The sequence below is a fragment of the Micromys minutus genome, assembly GCF_963924665.1.
Source record: "Micromys minutus genome assembly, chromosome: 21".
NCBI classification, from domain to species: domain Eukaryota; kingdom Metazoa; phylum Chordata; class Mammalia; order Rodentia; family Muridae; genus Micromys; species Micromys minutus.
This window is the reverse complement of record NC_137956.1, coordinates 13,584,460-13,606,596: the sequence shown is the minus strand read 5'-3', so window position 1 is coordinate 13,606,596 and position 22,137 is coordinate 13,584,460. Positions and strand designations below refer to the sequence as shown.

The following is a 22,137-nucleotide window of genomic DNA, read 5'->3' as shown; positions in this document are numbered from 1 at the left end:
ACACACACACACACACACACACACACACATCAGTATTTTCATTCGACTTGAAAAATAAACAGGTCCCAAGCTGCATCGCTATGCACTATTAAAGTTTTGCTTGTTTAGCAACATGTTTTAAAACTTAAAGGCATCCATGTAGTGATCACATTTTGCTGACTAAAGCAGAAAGAATACTGTTTGTCCCACAGTGGAAGTGCTGTGTACAGAAGATACTGTAGCAGACCTACAAACGGCTGCTTTTCTCCCGAGTAGCCACCTTACAGCACCGAGTGGGTATTTCAGTGCTGGTGCTCACCACAGACATGTGTCTATAAATCACAAACCACCTCATCGTTTTCGACCAGCCCAGTCTTTGGGAAATGGAAATAAAACCACCTCCTCATCAGACTTGGTGTTTACAGATGCCTGGTTCCTTAGGAAGTGTGCCAGGTGAATGTGATCCAATACATTGTACACATGTACAAATTCTCAAAGAGAACATTATCGTTTTTTACAAGATGCACTTAAGAGGCAAATATTTTAGAGACCCGGAACATTCATGATTTCTCTGGATGGCTTCATCAGTAAGCTGCTGAAAAATGGCTGGTCCTTCAAAAGAGAGAGGGTCATGTTGAACTCTGTGGTTTGTATAAAAAAGAAGCCTTTCCTTGGAATCACAGATTTTCTGTAACTCACCTATTCACTGTGGTTTTCATTTTGCTTTTTAAATGCAGGTTCTCATTATGCAAGGCCAGGCTGGCCCCAAACTTCTGATCCTCCTACCTCAAACTCCCAGCTACTGGGGTTACCAGGTGTGTGCCACCTTACTCGGGGGATTAGGATTTCTTTCTCCATGGGGCTTGCTTTCCAGTCAAAACCCTAGAGTACAGTGAGTCACACCTGTCATCCCCAGAACACTGGAGCAAAGACAGAAAGACCGCAAGCTCGGGGGCATCCTGAGATCCACAGCAAGATCGAGGCCAGCCTGAGCTATATGAGGAGACCCTGTTCAAAATCATAAGAAAAAAACATCAAGGGCCAAATGTATAGCTTAGTGGTAGAGTATTTGCACAGCATGTACAAGATCCTGGGTTCAATGCCAACACCACCAAAAAACAACTAGAAAAAGAAATACCAGAGCGAATCAGTAAAGTGCAGTTAAAAGATGAACTCGTAATAAGCTTGGCATTTCTTAAAAAAAAAAAAAAAAACAGAAAGATATTAAATTAATTTCTGTCTGCAGCAGCACACTGTCATGTCTGAAGAATGTTGCTATGGTAATTGCATGTTTTATCATGAATATTAAAATACAAGGTTTGCTTTTTCACAACCACTGATTATTTTCGTTATTGTGAAACCTTCATTAACAGCAAACACTTCCAATATACTTGACCTTTCTTTAAAAAAAGATAAAACTAATAATATCATTTTACTATCCTAACAGCTGCCTGTTGAATGGCTACATGTCTGCATGTGTGGCTGAGGGGTGGCGGGTTGCACTGGGACTGAAATCCTCAATCTCCTGCTTTCCCAGCAAACATCTAGCACTGAGAATAGTTCTAGTCCTCTAAACACGGGCTTCTCTTTGAAAGAGGATGTGGATGTACCGTCCATTATCCGAGGGTTATCATGTTTACTTGGATAATCACTAATAATACTCTCAAAAGACTGTTTTTAAAAGCTGTTTTCTTTCTCTTTTTTGGCATTTAAAGGTTTTTTTTTTTTTTTATTAATTTAAGGCCTTTGTGACATTAAGCCATGTCAGCCCATGGCCACACCCCATTCCATTTCAAAGAAGATAGTGAGCATCAGGAATCTGCATCTGGAGTTGGCCTCAATGTGGCGAGCTGCCACTGGGCAGAGAGTTGCCCATACTTCAACTACAGACATACTGCTGCTCAGAAAGGACAAACAGACTCAGGGAAGTCTACTGCAAAGTCTCTGCCAAAACAGGGTAAGCAAGTCTTTCATAATGCCTGCTTCACTTCTGTGAAGTACACTAAGCCAAAAGGCTGAAAATGAATGCTCCAAAGAAAAGCCTATTTTCTTATTAAGTATACTCACAGTACTTCGAAGTTTGTCCAGAAGCAAATTTAATTGTGTCTAGGAATGAAAAAAAGTATGATTATTTCAGAAAGTCAAAATATATCGTGGAGATGACTTAATATTTACTGGCCAATATTAGACTAAAATAACATGCACAAATAACCACATGGGACATAACAACCTTTCTGCACACAAACTCTGGAGCAGGCAGCATCATGCAAAATGGCTAATGAGAGGTCAAGGACGACAACTTACATTACTAACAGAGACTTGTATAATTAAGGCTGAAAATCATGACACATTGACGAATGGGATGAATAAGGCAACTGTGCAGGCAGTGGGTGAGAAGCCTGTGAGGATGCTGAGGATGCGCAGAACGAAAGCTGCAGCGCAGCATCCCGGTGTGTGACGCAAAGCACCATCGTGTCGCATGCTGCAAAGCTCCACTTACACATCAGGATGGGCCCATGCACCACGGCAAAACAACTGTCCTAATCTAGCCTCAGAAACTCCCTTCCCTAATCTAAACTGTTAGCATTTCAAGTGCTTTTAAAACTCGAACAATTTTCCCTCAAAATTTTTCACAATGAATACGGTTACCACGCTTTCCTAGTTTCAGAACACCGACTGTAATCTGCCCTGGTACAGGGCACTGAAATCATGTTTGTTTTGCGATTCTACAAAGTCATTTTATGCTGAAATGCTTATTATGCTACTTGGAAAATACAAATTAAGATGTCAATTCTTAAATTAGCATATTGTGTTGAGCATAGCTGTAATTAATAGTAAAGTGTAGACTTTGCTGGATTCTTTTCTGTGAGTGAGGCACTGCTCATGGAAAGCGGTTCCCCGAGTATTGTTGTATTTCATCCAAATGAAGAACACAATACAATGAGCCTAATTAAGAGCAGATTGTTGGTCTTATTATACAAGTATTAAGATCTAGGGAGAGAAAAAAATATGTCTAAGAGCATGGAGCCAGCAATGACAAAGCCCAGACATCCAAGTTCCATCTCTTACTACGAAGGTACCTGATATTAGAATAAAATGAATTAGCCATGGGACTGAAGAACAGAGTCAGATGCACAAACTGAGTGGACAGAAGCCAACATCAGTCTGTTGCGCAAACAACTGAAAAGCAGATGAAGAACCTCTTTGGAAAGAAAGCAATGGTTTCAAATCCACTCTTTTCTAATCCACTGACAAGTGTGGTATTTTGCCCCCAACCCCCAAAATAGGGGATAAAGTCAGAAGAGTAGAAGCAAAAAGTGAACGGTAACAGCTGAGACGACAGAAAGGAATGCTCATTAGCACAAAGCCAAAACCCGGACCAAAGAAGTACTCTTGGCAACTCAGGCTTCGTTTGCATAATTTAGCTATTTTTCGATTTGACGTTAATTATGTGTATGTGAGTGCACAGTGCAAGTACCATGCCCTCAGAGGCCGAAGGCTTGAGACTGTCTGAAACTAGTTACAGGTTCATGATGTGAGTGCTTGGAACAGAACTTGGGACTTCTGCAAGAGCAGTACACACTCAACCCCTAAGCCCTCACTCTCACCCCCTTTATTCTTATTTTTTAAGACATGAATATTTGTGTTTGTAGTAGAATAAAATTTCCATTAAATTAGGTTTTCTAAAACACTACCAGTAAAATTGTTTTAATAACCTTACATTTTCACGTGGTGGAAAACGACTGGAAAAGAGTCTGCTTTCTGTTTGTCTTACATAATTCCAATTTAATTTAATAAGCTACTGAAGTATGTTTAAAGTGAAGAGTCCTGTTAAGGCTCCATATTACCCCAGCATGGTAGCACATGCCTTTAATCCCAGCACTCAGGAGGCAAAAGCAGGTAGGTTTCTAGGAGTTCAAGGCCAGCCCAGTCTATAGTGTAAGTTTCAGGTTATCAGGGGTTACATAATGAGACCCTGTTTCTAAATAAAAATTAAAAAGACTTCATTTTAATGCAAATCTGAGAAAATATATGTAGAAAATTTTGTTCATATCACTCACACAGAATTTCCAGCAGTCAGAGCAAAAGGTAGGCAAGCGTTATATATATGAACAGTTACGTATTTAAAGCCTCCAAATAAAAGGTTGTTTATACCACCTATCATCTTAAGTGCATTCTTACTAGCACTCGCACTATGAGATAATGTGGTTTTGTTTTCTGAGGAAGATCTGATGGTTATGTTACCCAGCCTGGCCCTGGATGCCTAGGCTCAAATGACCCTCCTTCATCGATCTCCTGAGTCACCTAGGACCACAGGAGTCATGATACCACATCTTGCCAACATGCTATTTTCAAACCAACCTGTTTCCAAGTGTTTAATCTGGAATGGAAAAATACTAGATAAAAAAATATTGCTCATCGAGCATATTAATGGCTCATAATCAATACATCTTTAAACAAATTCAGCTACCTAGATATGTTTTATGATTTCTTTTATATTTACATTTTTAAATTTTTACATTTAGAAAAGAAACTTAGCATTTAGGAATATAAGTATCAGATTTGATGTTGAGGGTCCCTGTCAATTCTTTCTGTTTTGTTTTTGTCTTGTGTGGCTTGTTGGCTCTGAGACGGGGTATCACATAGCTCTGGCTGATCCGGGGAGCAGAGCCTGGCCATGAATCTAAATCCTCCTCCTAGTTCTCCATCCCTGGAGCTGGAATTACAGGTCTGTGTCACCATGTTCAGGACCCATTTCAACTGGAAAGGGATTTGAGAAGGTTTCTGCTACTAGTAAGCACCACAGAGCTCTACCACAGTGGTTCTCAATCTGTGGGTTGTGAGCCCCTTAGGGAAAATTTTATTAGACATTTATATTATAATTCATAACGATATCAAAATTACAGTTATGAAGTAGCAATGGAAATAATTTTATGGGTAGAATCACAATATGAGGAAGTGTATTAGAGGATCGTAGCATTAGGAAGAATGAAAAACACTGATTTACATACTTAAGAATACTCTCCCTAATTACATCATTTTAAACATTTAAAGTATACATCTCAAAAGGCAAGGAGCAGTTGTATGGGAAATATAATGATACTTTCTGGAAATTTAGAGGGAGTTTAGTTACATTTCCTTAAGCACATCTGTGCTTTGTAATTATTTATTAAGGTTTTAATTTTTATACTAAACAATAATTATAATGAATTAATAGTATTATATCACTAAAATACACTTTCTTTTAAAACTTCAAAGAATTTTTATTTGAAATTGATAAAAAAAATCTATTCCTTAAAGTTAGATAAGCAAATTGAGGAGTTTGCCACACCAGAGAGAGCACTTCTTTTTTATAGAGGTTATCAAAAGCATCAACCAAGTTTTATTGTCATATGCATGCCCATGGTGCTGTGAGAGACAACGTGTGGAAATAAATTACAAACTGGACCATTCTCTTGATTCGGCTCTTTAGCATAACAACCATGCTGTGAATCGGGTCTGTGAAGATGCTCATTTACCTGAAGGCCCTGGCTGTGCCCGCTTTTCCTCACTCCTCAACTAGTCCTCTCTAGCCATCCCGAGCTCAACTACCGCAGCTAAACAAAACCGCTGATCGAGGAAGGAAACAGAAAACATGTGGGAAAGAGGAGACCTGAAGGCAGGCAGTATGAAGCAAGAACATCAGGAGAATCAATCAGATATGCAGGGTAGAAACACAGCCTAAAATTATAAGCATTTCTGTACCCAGTTACTAGGACTAGCATTAGATCTTACGTACAAGCATCAATAAGGCAGGGTCTTCTCTTAAGACACACCTGTGGCACTTCCGTGATCTACCCTATCCACTTTACAATATTAAACAATGGGTTTTTATCTTAAATACAGCCCCCCAAAAAAGCCCAGTGATTAAGTTATTTTGCATGAATACCTTGAACTTGTTTCCCACGCTGATGAAGTTAAGTTTTCCAGCCTTTTGTTTCGTATCTTTGTTGTTATTTGTGGATGACTCAAATAATGCCCGTATAAACTTATCCCTGGACTCACATATCAAGGATTCGAGAGACATATGTAGTGCATCATTATTTTTCTCCACAAACTGGGTCTGAAAAAACAGTCAAATAAAACGTTTCTATGTGCACTGTGATAAATGAACCCGACCTGAACTCTGTCCCATTTCTGAGAAAACACAAATGTTCAATGCCCACACTGTCTGGGTCAGCCAAGCATGGGTACTCAACACTTTCAGGGTGACCAGTGCCAAAGAACTGAGCTGAATTTTTAAGACTACTTAAGTCCAACTAGCCAGATACTACCATACTGCAGAGGGCAGCCGCGACAGTGACAGTGACAGCTTTCTCCTAAGCAAGGCTTTATTTACTCACTGTCTCATAGCACACAGCCCCTGCAAAGTGCCTGATGATGAAGCCTTCATCGTCTCTGAGGTTCCTGTGGACGGCCAGCTTAGATTTCCTGGGGATCTGAGGGGGAAAGTACACATAAAAATTACTGTGTTACCAAGAAGACTGTCAGTGACTCCGACAGTTACAGATGCAAAGTATCTAAAGTCATAAGGGAACTTTCACATTGTTCATAATCATAGTACTTTTACGTATCAAAAAACACCTTAGAGAACTTGTGGAATCTAATTAAAATTTGTTTATATCTTAGTGGGGGAAAATTGGTGTAATACCAAAATATACACACGTGTACACCTGCCACATACATGCCTGCTTCACACAAAACATACACACATGTATACCTGTCACACTTAAAACACACACACACATGCCTGCCACACAGAAAATATACACACAGTGTATGCCTACCACACACAACATGCATGAATACCACACACAAAACATATACACATGTGTGAATGCCACACACAAAACATATACACACACACACACACATATACATATCTATGTATTAATATTAATGATACTATGCTTGTAGACAGGAGCCTAGCATAACTGTCTTCTGGGAGGCTTCATCCAGCAGCTGATGGAAACAGATGCAGAGACCCCCAGCCAGACATGAGACGGAGCTCGGGGAGTCTTGTGAAAGAGCGGGGAATATGACTGAGCAGGCAGGAGGAAAGAAGACCTACAGAGTCAACTAACCTGGACCCCTGGGGACTCAGAGACTAAACCACTAACCAGAGAGCATGCAGGGCCTGAACCCAGGCTCCACACACATGTAGCAGATGTACAGCTTGGTCTTCATGTGGGTCCCCTAACGACTGGAGCAGGACTGTCTCTGACTCTGTTGCCTGCCAGTGGGCTTCCCTAGCTGAACTTTCTAGTTCGGTCTTAGTGGGAGAGAAAGTGCTTAGTCCTGCTACAACTTGATATCCTGGGATGAGGGGGTACCCAAGGGGGGTGGGTGTCCCCTTCTCCTCTGGGGAAAAGGGAAGGGGTTAATAAGGTGAGGGATTTGTGAGGGTGGGTCTGGGAGGAGAGGAGGGAAGAGGAGTTGTGACCAGGATCTAAAGTGAATCAATAAATTCATGGAAAAAAAAAAGAATGTTTTCCTGCTCTTCCGGAGGACCCATGGCTGGCAGTCCAAAAACCACTGCAACTCTAGGTGATCCAACACCTTTTTACTCTGCAGGCACTGAAGGGCCATCCCATGGGAGGCAGAATGGGGACTCTGCTGCCAAGTCACCTCACCTGCCTCCTAACTGACCAGGTCCTCAAATGCCACTCAGGCATCCCACTCACCTCCCCTTGCCCGTCTTTCATCTGACACTTGAGAATATTAATAGGAGTAGATAAATTCATTCAGGTAAAAACCCTCGGACAACGCCAAGTGCTCCTAAGAGACCATCACACTCAGCTCCAAAAACATACCGCAAAACTAATAATGGCCTGTATAGACTGGGATTATTGCTTTGTTCTTACTTGCTCTCCCTGAGAAAAGCAGCCAGACCTCATTCCTTATGCCTGAGCTTGAGGTCTTTAAGTTACAAGTCTCTGGGGTTTTTCTGGTCACAATTCTGTTGACTGATTTGGTGAAGGCAGCCGTGCATTACTGGGCATGTATCAAAGAGCCAGAACCAAGCAACACTGAATACACAGCTTTCAACTTAGCAGAAGTTTTGTTGAGGATTTATATTGTCTTCTTTCTTTCCACCAAAATACTGTGCTTTATGGTAACTGTCAGGGATATGTAAGAACTGTCCGTCGATGGAGCAGGTGGTTCTGAGGTGTGGACACGAGGTTTTCGGGCCACTGAATCTGTCTTCCACTGATGTTTACCAACTTTTTTCATTAAATTTGAAATCATCCCTGCCTCTCTTTGAACATATTCATCATGTCTCTAATAACACCTGGTATACATATGAACTGTTGATAAGAAATAGAAATGAGCATATTTGTTCCTATCCATTTAAGCAGCTTGACCTATCAAAGCAATGACTGGTGCAGCATTTACAACTTCAAAACCCACTCATTTAACAAAGTCGTTTGCCTCATCGCACTAAATGATTCTAAACAGCTTCTCTAGTTTCTTTTTTTTTTAATTGGATATTCTCTGCATGTACTTTTCAGATGTTATCCCTTCCCCGAATCGCAGCCCCCCTCCCCCTCCCAATGCCTCCATGAAGGTGCTCGCTTCTCTAGTTTCCTCTTGTGTCTTTCCAGGGAAGTAGGAACAGTCCCACTGCTAGTCTCTTCTGCTTTTGTGACCGAAGCTGAGGTCAGCATTTCTGTGCTGGGCAGGCGCCTTCTGCACTCAGGGGTGAAGCTGTGCGCTGTCCCAGCAATGATGACTGAGTGGAGGGACAGGCATAGCGTTGGTGGAACACAGAAAGCTGTTCAACAGCAACAAACACCAGGTTCACAGAGAACTTCTCCAGTTCCACTGCCACCAGGACTTGAGAGCCAAGAGCAGTTCAGCAACCCGGGCGACAAAGGCTCAATCGTACCCATTTCTATTGCTCTCCTCGCCTCCTCCTCCCTAAGACAATTCTACTTAATCTTTCTACCAATTCACTGTCCATTCCCTCCTGCCTGCATGGGCTCCTGCACTTGGCTAAAACCTCATTATCAAATATGTATGCGTAGATACATGCACATAAATACACACAAACACACACACACAAACACGATGTCATGCCCATCTTTAAAAAAAAATGTTTGCTGGTTATAATTTAATTGCTCTAGTCTCTTTGGATAACCATGACTCTAGTGGTTAACAACATCTGAAACCTAGTGCAACTGCTAGGTTTGTCTTCCCAGGATAACCTCCATTTTGGACTGGCAAACTCACAGTGAGCCGGAAATGGTCTTTGTGCTTCTGGTGAACCACAGACGTAAAGTGCTGGTCACTCGGCTGGGGAAGACGATTTTCTTCATCCAGAATATCCAGGATTCCCACTAATTTTACTTCAATTAAATCTATTTTAAGATATCAAAACATTCATAATGATGAAACGATACTTTCAAGAATGTTTACTCACTGGCTTCAAAAAGTATTTAGAGTATAAGAGATAATCATGAACATATTCTGCAGAAATCCAGAAATGGGAAAATTTTTATTCCAAATATGGCCATGTACCTAAAGGTAACATCACAGCTTTAATACAGGTTATGGGCAAACAACTTTCCAAAGAAAATGACTGTTGAGCTCCTGCACCCATGGCCCCAGGAACACCACTGAAGGATGTGACGGACTGTAAGAGTCAGAATGCCAGGAAGCCTGCTGTGAAACTGTCTCTCCCAGAAATGGGTGCATAGATAAGACCAGAACGACGGTGATCTCAACAGACATACTAATGTGGACGGGGAAATCTCACGTGGTCCCACACATAAAGAACTCTAAGCAACTAGTGAGTTTTGGAAGATGGAGAATTAGCCTCTCTCAGGCAGAAGTCCCTTATGTTTTCCACTGCAAAGTAGTCAGCCTTGAAACGGTATACATAAGAGTAAGGAAATGGGCTCAGCAGGTCATATCTGTCTGATATATCCATACACACATACAGATATAGATATAGATTATATGGGCTAGAATAGAATTCTAGAACACAGCATGAGAAGCCAAGGTTCCCACTGCATCGATCAGAAAATGACACTTCTTTGAGAATCGGTGGTGAAGAATAGTGAATCTGCCGATCTAAGCTGTATTGAAAAGTATTCAGGTAGCTACTGGATGAGACAGAAGTAGGAAAATGGGTCAACGGAAGGGAAGAAGTTCCAGCCAGATTAACAACCCTACAACCAATGCCCAGAGGTAAGAAAAGACAGTAGCTAAAAGAATGCTGAGCAGATCAGGGTAGAACAGGGAAGGCTCTGAAAGGCCACACCGACGTAGGCTGCTACATACTACATACTGTTCTGTCGAAGTCTAGCCAAGGTGTATTATTGTGACTGGATTATCAAATTGGACTTTCAATTCCCAGACTTACCCCACTTGACTTTAGAGATGGGTTAGGAAGGAAAAGAGAGAGAGAGGGTGGAAGATGGAGAGGTGGCTTGATAGCCAAGAGGGCTGGGGTTCAGTTCCCAGCACCCACACAGCTGCTTACAACCATCTGTCATTCCAGTCCCAGGAAGTCAGATGCCTTCTTCGGACTTTTGTGGACACCAGGCATGGATGTGGTTCACGGACATACATGCAGGTAAAACATCCTTACAAATTAATTGATTGATTAATTCGTTAGTTAGTTAGACAAAGAGCAAGGTGGAGGCAGTGGGACAAGGTTTCTTTATTGGGCCCTGTTTTGCTGTTTTACAGTATTATCTAGCTTTAACATGAAACTTCTAAAGCCAACTTGCAGTCAGTGAGAGATACTGCCGTCCACAGTAGAGAACACAACCAAGAGGCCTGGGCAAACCTCACCAAACTGTGCAATTTGTCATAACAGACAACAGTTGTCTACTTATTCCCTGCATAATGGAGCCTCCGCTTTACCTGGTTCACCCAATAGTTTTCAGAGCAGTAAAATGTGTATCACCATAACCAGAGCTTTTAGAAAACCTCTCAACCCAGCTGGCAAGGATGCCTTGCTAGGACAATTAACTTGCAAGGTATACTATGAAAAATCCCCTCTCCAACACCACAGTCCTGACTCCTATAACTGTCTAAGTCCCCAAACACAGAGGTTCCCAGCAAATGTGTCCACTGTCTCCCCAGTACTCCCAAAGGTGGAATAGCAGTAGCGTACCTATGCAGTCCTGATTGTCCACGTAATGGACTTCATTAACACCCAGGCCCTCTTTCTGATACAGCTCTTGTTCCTGTAAATCAAATATGATAGTCATCAATCTGGAAATACCATGCAACATAAAATGCCACCAGACTTTGGTGTCATTTCAGTTACGAGTTAAAATATAAATGCTTTTACCAACAGGTATAGCCCTAAATGGCTTCCTGAAGGTAAAGCTAAGTTTGAACTTGGAGCCAACTACTAAAATCAAGAAAATGCAAATAATTATAAATGATAACAAAGAATCCATAGCAATATAATACATATAATTATAAGGAATGATGCATCAATAATATATCCAAGAAAACATAGCCTCTATATGTAAATCAGTATCATTTAAAAAATAATTTTGAAACAAATTTTTATCATATGGGCAACCTACACATTGATCTTAAGTTAATGTGTTCTAACACCACCCCCCATGGTTAAATATTTCTTCTCATGACCTACACCAGGGAAGTTCCCACACATTCTACAAGGCACTGTCAACTTGAACACAATCTGAACTGGAAATTCATATACAAACTTAAAGGCTGGTAATAAAAGCAAGCATAAGACAGTACACTCAGCTTACATAGTTCCTATTTCTAGGAGTGCGAGCTGAGCTGGTGTAGAAAGGAAGCAAAGCATGCTTGTGAAGCATGCTTACAGCAGTGGAAGGACTAACGGCACAGCTGGACAGAACACAGACACTGTAGTGCAGAAAAGTGTTTGTTTTACTCATTTGTTAATGCTACAGCTAATTAACTGCAGCCTATTTAAAAATTAACAAATACAGTAATATGCCAGAAACCTTACAAATACAAAAACACAAAACATAATAGGGAAAAATTAGATAAGATGGAAATACAGAAGAAGAAGAAAAAAACATTACATATTTCAGCTCAAATACTCAAGGATGGCAACCCTGAAAGAAAGGAAGTACTGGGTGTGGACCTGCAGCCGGGAAAGGAGAGTCAAGCCTAGAGAGTTGTGGAGTGCTCAGACCTGCCTTCTTCATCTGAACAGTGATGGGCTGAGTTGGGGAAACTTCCCAGTTCCTCTACTCTAGCATCTTCAATCAGCAAAACCTATTGCAAATGGTACAAAGGAAGGAAGACGAAGGTACTGGGAGGAAATACTGGGGAATTCAGCTTGTAGGGGAGAAAAGAATGAGCCTTTGAACAAATCAATGTATCCAAAGCTATCTTTGCTTTGACTAAATTCTAAAGAATCCTAAAATGGCTTGTCCTGCTCTTTCTTGGTTTGCTGAGTGTCAGCCATGCCCAGAGTTAGCCACGGAGAACACAGGAAGTTCCTTCCTGAAGAAGAAGCGGTGGCCAGCCAGAGACAGGCTGCTCAAAAGCAGCTTGTAGCACAGGAGTTGGCACAGTAGGCACGTGCTATCCAGAGGTACTCCTGGCCAGTGGCTGCTCAAAATCCCACTGGTGGCTTTGCTGATCCACATAGGGAGGCGACAAGATGTGGCAGAGAAAGCAGAAGCAGACACTAAGAAGGAAAGTGGCAGAAATAGAAACAACCAAATCAAGAGGGAAATTGTAAGCTGAGCACAGTAATGAAAGTCACTGGTAAGAACTCACAGGCACTCCCTCCTGCAGAGCTGCCTATTAACTCTTGCAAGGACCCCAAACTTCAGCTAAACCACCGGGTCACCTCATGGCAGACTCCAGCAGTCATGGTGACTGCGTGACTGCCACATGATTTTCTTCCTTGGAATGTAAACCGTTTAAAGAAAACCTTAAACTTAAATATCCTTACTCACCTCCTTCAGGATCCTTTCATTAAAAAACTGTTGCAGTTTCTCGTTGCAATAGTTGATACAAAATTGCTCAAAGCTGTTGTGCTCAAAGTACTCTGAAAGCACAAAACCAGAGTGGAGGTGTCACAACAATGTGCATTAATTTATCCCAGGAGTTACTGTGTCAAAGGTTTCATTTAAAACTAGGCTTCCAAAACACATAAAATTATTTATTGGATGTCCCCAAAATGTTCTTAACTCAATACATATACTGTCAGGCACAAAAATTAGGTATCAGAAATACCTTGTTCTACCATACCCCAAAAATGTGTCCCATCACACAAATGGTCTATAGTGTGAAAATCAAAAAACTAGAAGTTCTTCTTTAACATACATTTCTAAAATACAGCAACCTAGTACTAAAGCAACCTAGAGCACAAAGATGATTTTAAATGCATGTACTTTAGGAGATTGACTTTCTATTTAATCTATTACCAACAATTCTATAACCGCGATTCATCCTAGAGTTAAGTGTTGAATTATGTCTAAGATCCGTGAGGTTCTACAGTTTCACGCTCTGAACATGTGTGTCATGCTAACAAGTGTCTAAAGATGATGAAATCTCACCGAAGATGGGAGTTTACATGTTCCAAAACTATATCCCAACATTAGTACTGTTAGCAGCAGCACTCACCTAAGAGGGTGGAGACCTATCAACTGCAAATGTTTACATTTGAGCACTAATTAGCTCTCTCTGAGAGCTGCATAAGGAGATGCAGACAGGAACATATAAAGAAGTTATGTCAAGTGAATCACGAGAAGAGGTTTCTGATACTTCACCATGATTGTCAACTTGATTCCACTGATGAGATAATACTGAGAAAATGGTTAAATCACACCTCTGGTGTGTGTGAGAGTCTTTCCAAAGAGTGAACCAAAAAGAAAGTTCTACCCTGAATGTGAGAAGTACCATCCAGAGGCGAGGGATCCAGGCGCAACAAGAGGGGCATCAAAAGGCTACCATATATAGTCATATCCTCTCCTGCCCCACCCCCACCCCTTCCTCTCCTGGCCTGCAGGATGTGACCAACTCTTGTCTACAATGATAGGCTGAAAACCCTGAAACCTCAAGGCAGGGTAAACACTGCCTTCTTTTGCTTCCCTCTAGTATTTGGTCAGAGCAATGAGAAAGGTTAACATACCAGCTGTACAGAAAATATTGTTATATTTTTTAAATCAAATACAAGTTAACAAAAGAAACAATGCTTACCAAAACCAGCAATATCCAAGACTCCAATAAAATAAGAAGATGTTTCGAAAGGAAAGCACTGATTCACCCTGTTAACCACATGATCAAAGAGATGGCTATACACAGTCTTTGCCAGAGCATCCCGGGCATTGTTTGCCTGCTCCACTTTCAGGGGGACCCTAGGAAAACAACAGTCCAAGGAAACATCCTTAAAGGGACAGACTCTGAAAATAATACTGGATACATAAAGTCAAAGTGTATCTGAATAATACTGGAGACATAAAGTCAAAGTGTATCTTCTGCCTATACAGAAGAAATAGTTACCAAGTTTCAAGTGGGTAGGCAGAGATAAAATTAAAGAGAAAATTACAAGAGACATACTGAAACAATTAACTAAAATTAGATTAAAATATACTACTGGACCAAATAAAAGGCTTTATTTTATTTATTTATTTTTTTATTTATTTATTTATTTTTTTTTTTTTTTTTTTTTTTTTGCTTTTCCAACTCCTGTATGTAGTCACTAGATGGGATGATGATATTTGATATTGGAGACACAAGTGCAAGCTACTTTCCTCAATAAAATTAGAGTCTAATAAACAGAACATATCAGAGAAGGGACTATCCAAGTGCCATGCTAGATCTTAAATACTGAATGCAATGGGGAAAAAATGCCCAGTTCAAAAATAAATAAATAATTTAAATTATGCAAGCATGTGTTGGTAGTGGTGGTACATGCCTTTAATCCCAATACTTGGGAAGCAGAAGTAGAGAGACTTCTGTGAGTCTGGGGCCAGCCTGCTCTACCGAGTGCGTTCTAGAACATACAAAGCTACACAGAAACAACAACAAAAAATTCAAGTATGCTTGGTATGGTACAACATACCTGTAAATCTAGCACTCAGAAAGCTGAGGCAGGAGGATTGTAAGATCAAGGCTAGCTTCAGCTACATAGCCAAACCCTGCCTCAAAAATAAATAATAAATAAACTAGTGAATAAAATAAAGACTAGTTTGAATAAACTCAATAGCAGAATTCTCTGGAAGTGTGTGTGTGTACAATACAGAAGAGGTGAGAGAACTGTCCTAAAACACTACAGAAATGGGAGCTCTCTTTTTTCAGTGTGAGTGGCACTGAAGAAAAATAACTAATTGGCTAATCCATTAACTTAAAATACTGTGTCACTAGGAAAAATGTGTTGCAATTCTCTTGTTTCTTAGACAAGGTCTCTCTGTGTCTCAGGCAGGCCGTCACTGTTCTGCCTCAACCTGCCAAATGCCAGGATTACAGGCTTGTGCCACCACACCTGGCTTTGTTGTAATTGCCAAATATTTTTCTGAGTAAGTCACTTGACATCATTGCTGCCATGTATAGAAAAGGATGGGACTTTAGAAAGGGATAGGGGATGCTAAAAGTACTTGTGAATGGTAAACCGAAGTATCAATTTTATTCTACAGGATCTGAAAACCAAAATTTGTAAAAATATATGTTATTAAGCTGAAACTATAATAATATGGCTCAATCTAAAGCTCTTGGTTACTGATTTTCAAAATCGTAGGCAAAGGAGGTAGGCAAAGGCTCACTTGGTGAAGTACCTGCCACATAAACTTGAGCATAAATTAGGATTACACCATGTAAAAGCTAGTTTGGTGACTATGTCTGTAACCCTACTGTAAGGAGGGAATCTCTAGGGTTCCCTAGGCAGCCAGGCCAGCAAAACAGATGAACTCTGTGCTCCATGAGAAATCCTGTCTCGGAAGATGAGGGGAGAACAGTTGGGGAGGATACTCATGTCAGCATGTTACATACACACACACACACACACACACACACACACGTCCAAGTGCATACACATACTTCACACAACCACACTGACATGTACAAACATCATAATCACATATATGCCCACACAAAAGACAAGTGAATAAATACTTCCAAGGGGACAAGAAATAAAATGATGTGGCCACCACCTTACTTTCTGTCACCTGTAATTTCCTCTAAATAAAAAAAAAAAAAAAAATAGCAAGTGTAACAAGAAGCTCCCTTTCCTAGATATTCTAAAGTGAGTTGCACTAGGTAGGGGCTTTAGTACACACCGTTTATATGGGGAACCACCTTTGAAGGACAAGACTCTGTTGCCTAAAACAATCAGATACTTAGCCAGTCAAATGTTTATAGCTGTGCAAAAGCAAATCTTGCCTGTTTAATCAATTCCACATTTGTGTGATGGAGAATATGTGCAAGAAACAACCCCAAGATGTGCAAATCCCCATCTATTTATGTAATCAACTACAGCTGCTGGCAGCACAAAATTCTGGTCCATCCGGCACAGCCTGAACATTCAAATGGCAAGAGCAAATGATGCATACACCCCGAACTTAAATTTATTTTTTAATATATTTCTCAGTGTTTTCGAAATATAAGTATTTTTCTATAGCAGACTAGGATTTGGGCAGAGCAATGAGGTAGAGCTTACTTTATAACAGTTCCTTTGGTGCCCCCTGCTGTGGTGAGCATGACTCTGGTGGTTAAACTGACTCGAAGATCATCTTGGTCCAAACCCAGCAATTCAGCACAATATTCCAGGGACGGGGCAGATTTGTTCTTCAGATTGCAGCCTCCTAATGGAAATGTTTCCATGAGAAGTTAATAAGCACCAGATAAATCAGATCTTTTAGGTTTGCTTCTTGGCGTTTTCTTTACTTAGGTAACATTTTGAGACAGTTGAGGCTTGCTTTTAACTTTCAAACCCAGCTCACTTTTTTCCATCCTTGTTGGACACCCGTACTAGCAAGTTCAACAGGAAGCCCTAACCTGGGGTAGATCCACAGAGAAAGAGACCCTTCCTGCCAGCAGATTCACAGTGCACAGTTTCCGTAACTTGCTGCCAAGTTGAAGTCAAACTATTGTGGAAAATTCCAGAAATAAACAATTCTTAAGTTCTCACTTATGCATTCTTCTGAACACTGGCAGATTCCCTTGCCACTCGCTCCAGGACTACAATCCTTTGTCTGACAAATCTACACTGAAATTGCACACCGGAGGGAACACCAGGAACCCATTAGTTTATTTAAATGTTTCTTCTTTTCCTCCTTTTTTTATTTTTTAGTAGAATGATGCAGATCAACACAAAGGAAAAAATGTTTTTAATCTTGAGAAGGTAAAGCCTGTCAGGTACTGTTACGTTGTTTATTGTGATGTTGTTACTGTAATGGCATGCATGCTTGTTACATGGGATTTTTAAAACATATGTAGTCTTAACAGGTATTTTCTACACTTCCGCTAAATCAAACAGTTTCATGACTCTGAGGAGCCTCTGTTTGTAATAAATACAAGCATTTATTAGAAAATGAGCTTTGTGTGAAAATCATTACAAAAGCACTAGGTTTCTGCACAAGTTACCAGACAATCCAAGGAAGTTATATAAAGTTATAGGAAGAACAGGGGGGAAGGAACATTTTTAATTTTTAATTAACAGGAAATCATTTGGATCCATGGAAGGTCACAGAAAAGAATGAAGTTTAATACAAAAAAAAAAAAAGTTTAGCTATTAAAATAAAAACAATCTAACGTTTATCTCACTCCGGTCTCCCTGGACTCCTTGTATTTCTCGAACAACAGAGGTTTTTTGTTTGGTTGGTTTTTGGGTTTATTTAAAGCAAGAGGGAAAGCAAGCACATGCCCCTACTGATCACTCACGCGTTCTGTGGAGCTGCATGTCCTTCCTCGGGGCAGTAAGAGACAGGAAAGCCTCTTACCACTTCTAATCACTTGCCATTTCTACCATTCCTATGTATGTCAATGATTCCATGCTTACCATTATTTTTTGAATTATTTAGCCTCTCCACAAGTTCCCTTCCTCTAATGACGCTAGAGTACAAATAAAATGCATGTTTCAATATATTTACAAAGGAAATTTTCCAATTCCTCTTTTGAAAACACCTCTGGTTATTAATGCAAATTCCGGGTACCTAATTTTGTTTCCATGTATTTTTGTTTCATTGAAAATGAAGAGTGGCCTGTGTTTAATTTGATTTATTTACTTACAATCTGCCAAACGCGGGTATTCAAAACACTGTGTAAACACTTATTTCATTGACTTATCTTTCCAAGACAAGTTGGAGACTACAATCACTCTATCGAGAGGAAACTGAGGCACAGAAAAAGGACAAGGTCATACAATCAGATGGAATTTGACTCACAGCCATGTGCTGGTCCAGCACGCTGTGCTGTGTCTAATGTTATTGACGGGATCAGAGGGCAGCAGACCTGAAAGTCACTGTCGACTGTCTATCTTAGTCTGCTCACTCATGGATGACAAGGCTCAGTGGCCTGAAGGTAATGAGAGACAGTTACGACCATCGCCTGAGCTGGTCACACATGAGTAGAACCAAGGTCTCCTGTCTATCACTTTACTGATACCTATGCACAGCATCCATGTCTGCAAAATGGAGGCCTCTCCAATCTCATCACTTACGATAATGAAGGATCTTACTGCACAGAAGACATTTTCCTCCCGGTGCTTTGTGATCAAACTTATGGCCTCAAAATGCTAAGCAAAGCTGGGTATCCTGATACACGCCTGTAATTCCAGTGCTTGGGAGACTAGAAGATCACTTTGAGGCCAGTCTAGGCTACATGAGACCTGTCTCCAAAAGAGCACGTTCTGTTCCTGCAGAGAACACAGGTTCCGTTTCCAGCACCCACCAGGTGACTCACAACTGCCTGTAATTCCTGTTCCATAGGCTCTTACACCATTATGGTTTTTACGGCACCAGGAACACATGCAGTGTACATATACAAATGAAAATAAAAAATATAAACCTTCACATTTTAAAAAGGAAAAATGGAAACAGAGTGGGGGGAATGGCCCTCCCCTCTTTCTCTGGGAGTCCCTTCCTATACATACGCCACTACTTAGAACTGTACTTTTTAAAGGCACTGTGTATTACTTCATTGTGCAAATGAATATGCTTGTGGGATCTGAATGAAACCCATAGAATTGGCTGCTGTGTTAAGTGGTGCTTCGGACTCTTAACTCACCCTTGATGTAACTTTCTAGGAAAATGTATTAATGCAAGACTAGAAAATGTTACATTCCAAGAGGCCAGGCAGTAAACACTTTTGGTTTGACAGGGCACAGTCTCTACCAACCACAGCTTTGCCGCTGTAGCATGCACTCAGGCATAAACAGACGCACAATGGGTGTGGCTATATCCCACTACTACTCCATTTACAAAAACAGGTGATGAGTCAGTTCCATACTCAGGTATCAAATCTGCAATTATGAAAAAGTCCTATTGCTTATATGGAAACGGAACCATTAAGAGTGAAAAGGCACTATCCAGATTGCACTTAAACACTTCCCAACCTCTAAGAGGAAACTTTTATCTTTATCTCTCAGTAAAGAAGAATGTGCTGCTTATATTAAATCATCCCAATTAACTAATTCAAGTTTAGGCCTATGAAACAAAAAAGGCTAGAAGTGTGTATTAACGGATAGGAGAATTATTCTATTATCTATTAAAACATAATATTAGCTTGGATTTTTTAAAAATGTGAACCTTATAATAGCTACTGATTTGTCCGTGATGATGCAGCAATTACTGTCACAGTTCCCACATAACAGAAGATGTCCCAGAAATTTGTTGTAATTTTGACAAACCTACACACAATCACTGAATATTCATATAGCTAGAGGACACACATTATACCCATCTTTATCCCTTAATTAAAACATTAAAGAAACCACCTGAAGCCGGATTAATTAAAACATTAAAGAAACCACCTGAAGTGCTTCCGGCTTCCTCAAAATCGATGTTTCCAAGGTGCAGGACACCAGCTACGACGCGAAATAGATCAAGTTTCTCTTCGTCATCCAAACCAATCTTTTTCATGGCTGTGCACATCCTGATAAAATCTCCATGGTCATCTAATAGGGGATCCTTCAAGGAACCTGCCTTAGCATACTATAAAACAAGAGGTGTCAGCCGGCTGGCCTTTATGTGGTTCAAGTAAACTAAAACCTACAACAGCAATGTACGACATGCAAAAATGAAATTGTCAACAGAAAACCTTAAGCCTTTGAACACGTTTAAAAAGAGAATGGTATAGAAAGTGTATGCAAGAGCTTTCTGTGTTATTTCTTAAGACTTCATGGGAGTCTAAAATTCTTTCAATAAAAACCTCAACTAAAACAATGGAATAAGATGCTCTGTTGTTAAAGCATGGCGCTGCCTCTAAGGTACTGTAAGTCTGAGAATAAATTAGTACAAAGGGAAGGAATGGCTGAGATTAAGTCACAGCCTCCGATCAAAGAGCAATCAGGTAGTCATGGATGGTCATCTGACTCTGTCATTCCATGATTTATACAGTAAGAAAGCGTTCCACAATAACGCAGGTAGGTTTCAAATATATGCAATTTTATCAATTAAAATTAATATTCAAAAAATGAAATAAAATAAATATGCAAAAACCAGAACAAGTGAAAAGAATTGTAAGTAGAATTTAATGTGCCAATAGGCATGGCATTAGATTAACCGCTGACGATTACAGCTGTATAAGCAGAACCAAATCCAGATAAGGTTACAGCGTCTTCATGGACTGACAAATAGTCCTGGAACTTCTCTACGTTGTATGTATGAGGTGAGGTAAATTACTACACAATAGGCTAACTCCGGGAATCCATGCAAGGGCTTTCTGGAAGAAAAGATGAACAGAAATTCTGTTCTAGAAGAATCTGCCATCTAAGGTATTCATATGTTAGGATCTAGCAAACTCAGACAGAGGGGTCAGAAAGTTAGGCCAACAAAGCTAAATGAAGAGACAGAAAAAAGTTACTAGACACACAAAAACCGACCTAGAAATTTTCCAGAACTTGAGCAATAAAACTAAAGTTAAAATAAAAACCTCAGCATCAGAATTATCAAGCATCAAAAATGTCTGATGCTTCTGGGGGATGTTTTCTTCTCCCAGCATGCCACTGTTGCCTGCTATTCACGAGATGCTTTACGTGTCTGATTGTGTATCAGGTTTCCGGAAAATGTCTAGAAAATGAAATTCTACTTTGTTCTTTAAAAAAGGTAAAAGCAACAACCACATGCAGAGTTGAAAGATCACTGTCATGCAGGATTTTTAGTCTCGTGGCTGAGTGTCTGCAGCGTTTTAAATACTGTTTTCTAACCAAATCCTCATGAACTATTTGCTTCACGGCAGACTGAAAATACTGCATCCTCCTAAAGTTTGCACACAGCAGAAAGACCCCCAAACAGAATGAAGCAAAGGGCTTAATTAGTCAAAATGATCACCTCGTCCTCCTGACAAAGAAGAGATAAAAAGTAATTTAAACATATTAATCCACAGTTCACTTGTACAAATCATACACATGCACATTCTCTCTCAGTGACGTAAGATTCTGATAAAGCATTTTCACTCTGTAATACGGAAGGAGGGTACGATCCTGCTGACAGCGCACATGCGCACTCTGCTCTCCGAGGCTAGGCAGCGGTTCCCCTTCTCCCCCACGGTCTAGTCTTTGCTTTGGCATTTTTGTGTTTTCCTACAGGACTGCTGCGGTTGTTTTGTATGGCTTTTGATTATCTTGGAGAAAAGACTATCCCTTATATATTTTGATAGTATCTTACAAGAATATAGTCTTTCAAGATGTAGTAAACATTATAATAAATGACAACTTTGCTTCCAAAAGTCTCGGCTGTGGCTATAACACAAAATTTATGTGTAACACAGATATCTATATCTAAAAATAATATGCAAAGTATCAAATAAAACAAGTATTAACTGCAGTCTCGTGTGTTCATGATTTGAAATGAGAATTTCATTCTCTTTCTATTCATTTATATTAATGTATTTTACAAATAGTTTATCTCACCTAGTTTGAATAAAGTCAAAACATCTGATTACCAAGAGCCATTAAGAACTGCTAACAGTAAAAATTTATTCAAC

General features: G+C 40.1%; 1 protein-coding gene across 6 annotated transcripts in view; it reads right to left on the bottom strand.

Moving 5' to 3' along the window:
* MYO6 (myosin VI) overlaps positions 1-22,137 on the bottom strand; it is a 131,524-nt gene that overhangs the window by 33,500 nt on the left and 75,887 nt on the right. For 4 of the 6 annotated variants that reach the window (XM_080934709.1, XM_080934710.1, XM_080934711.1 and 1 more), the window contains exons 11-19: positions 19,964-20,144; positions 16,652-16,796; positions 14,197-14,354; positions 12,951-13,042; positions 11,147-11,219; positions 9,253-9,380; positions 6,363-6,458; positions 5,909-6,082; positions 2,047-2,085 (exon numbers count right to left, since the gene is read on the bottom strand). In XM_080934709.1, coding sequence (XP_080790835.1) covers positions 2,047-2,085; positions 5,909-6,082; positions 6,363-6,458; positions 9,253-9,380; positions 11,147-11,219; positions 12,951-13,042; positions 14,197-14,354; positions 16,652-16,796; positions 19,964-20,144 — 1,086 coding nt within the window. Of the gene's footprint in view, positions 1-2,046; positions 2,086-5,506; positions 5,633-5,908; positions 6,083-6,362; positions 6,459-9,252; positions 9,381-11,146; positions 11,220-12,950; positions 13,043-14,196; positions 14,355-16,651; positions 16,797-19,963; positions 20,145-22,137 lie in introns of those variants that run through there. The other 2 variants (XM_080934713.1, XM_080934714.1) reach the window with 2 other exon arrangements.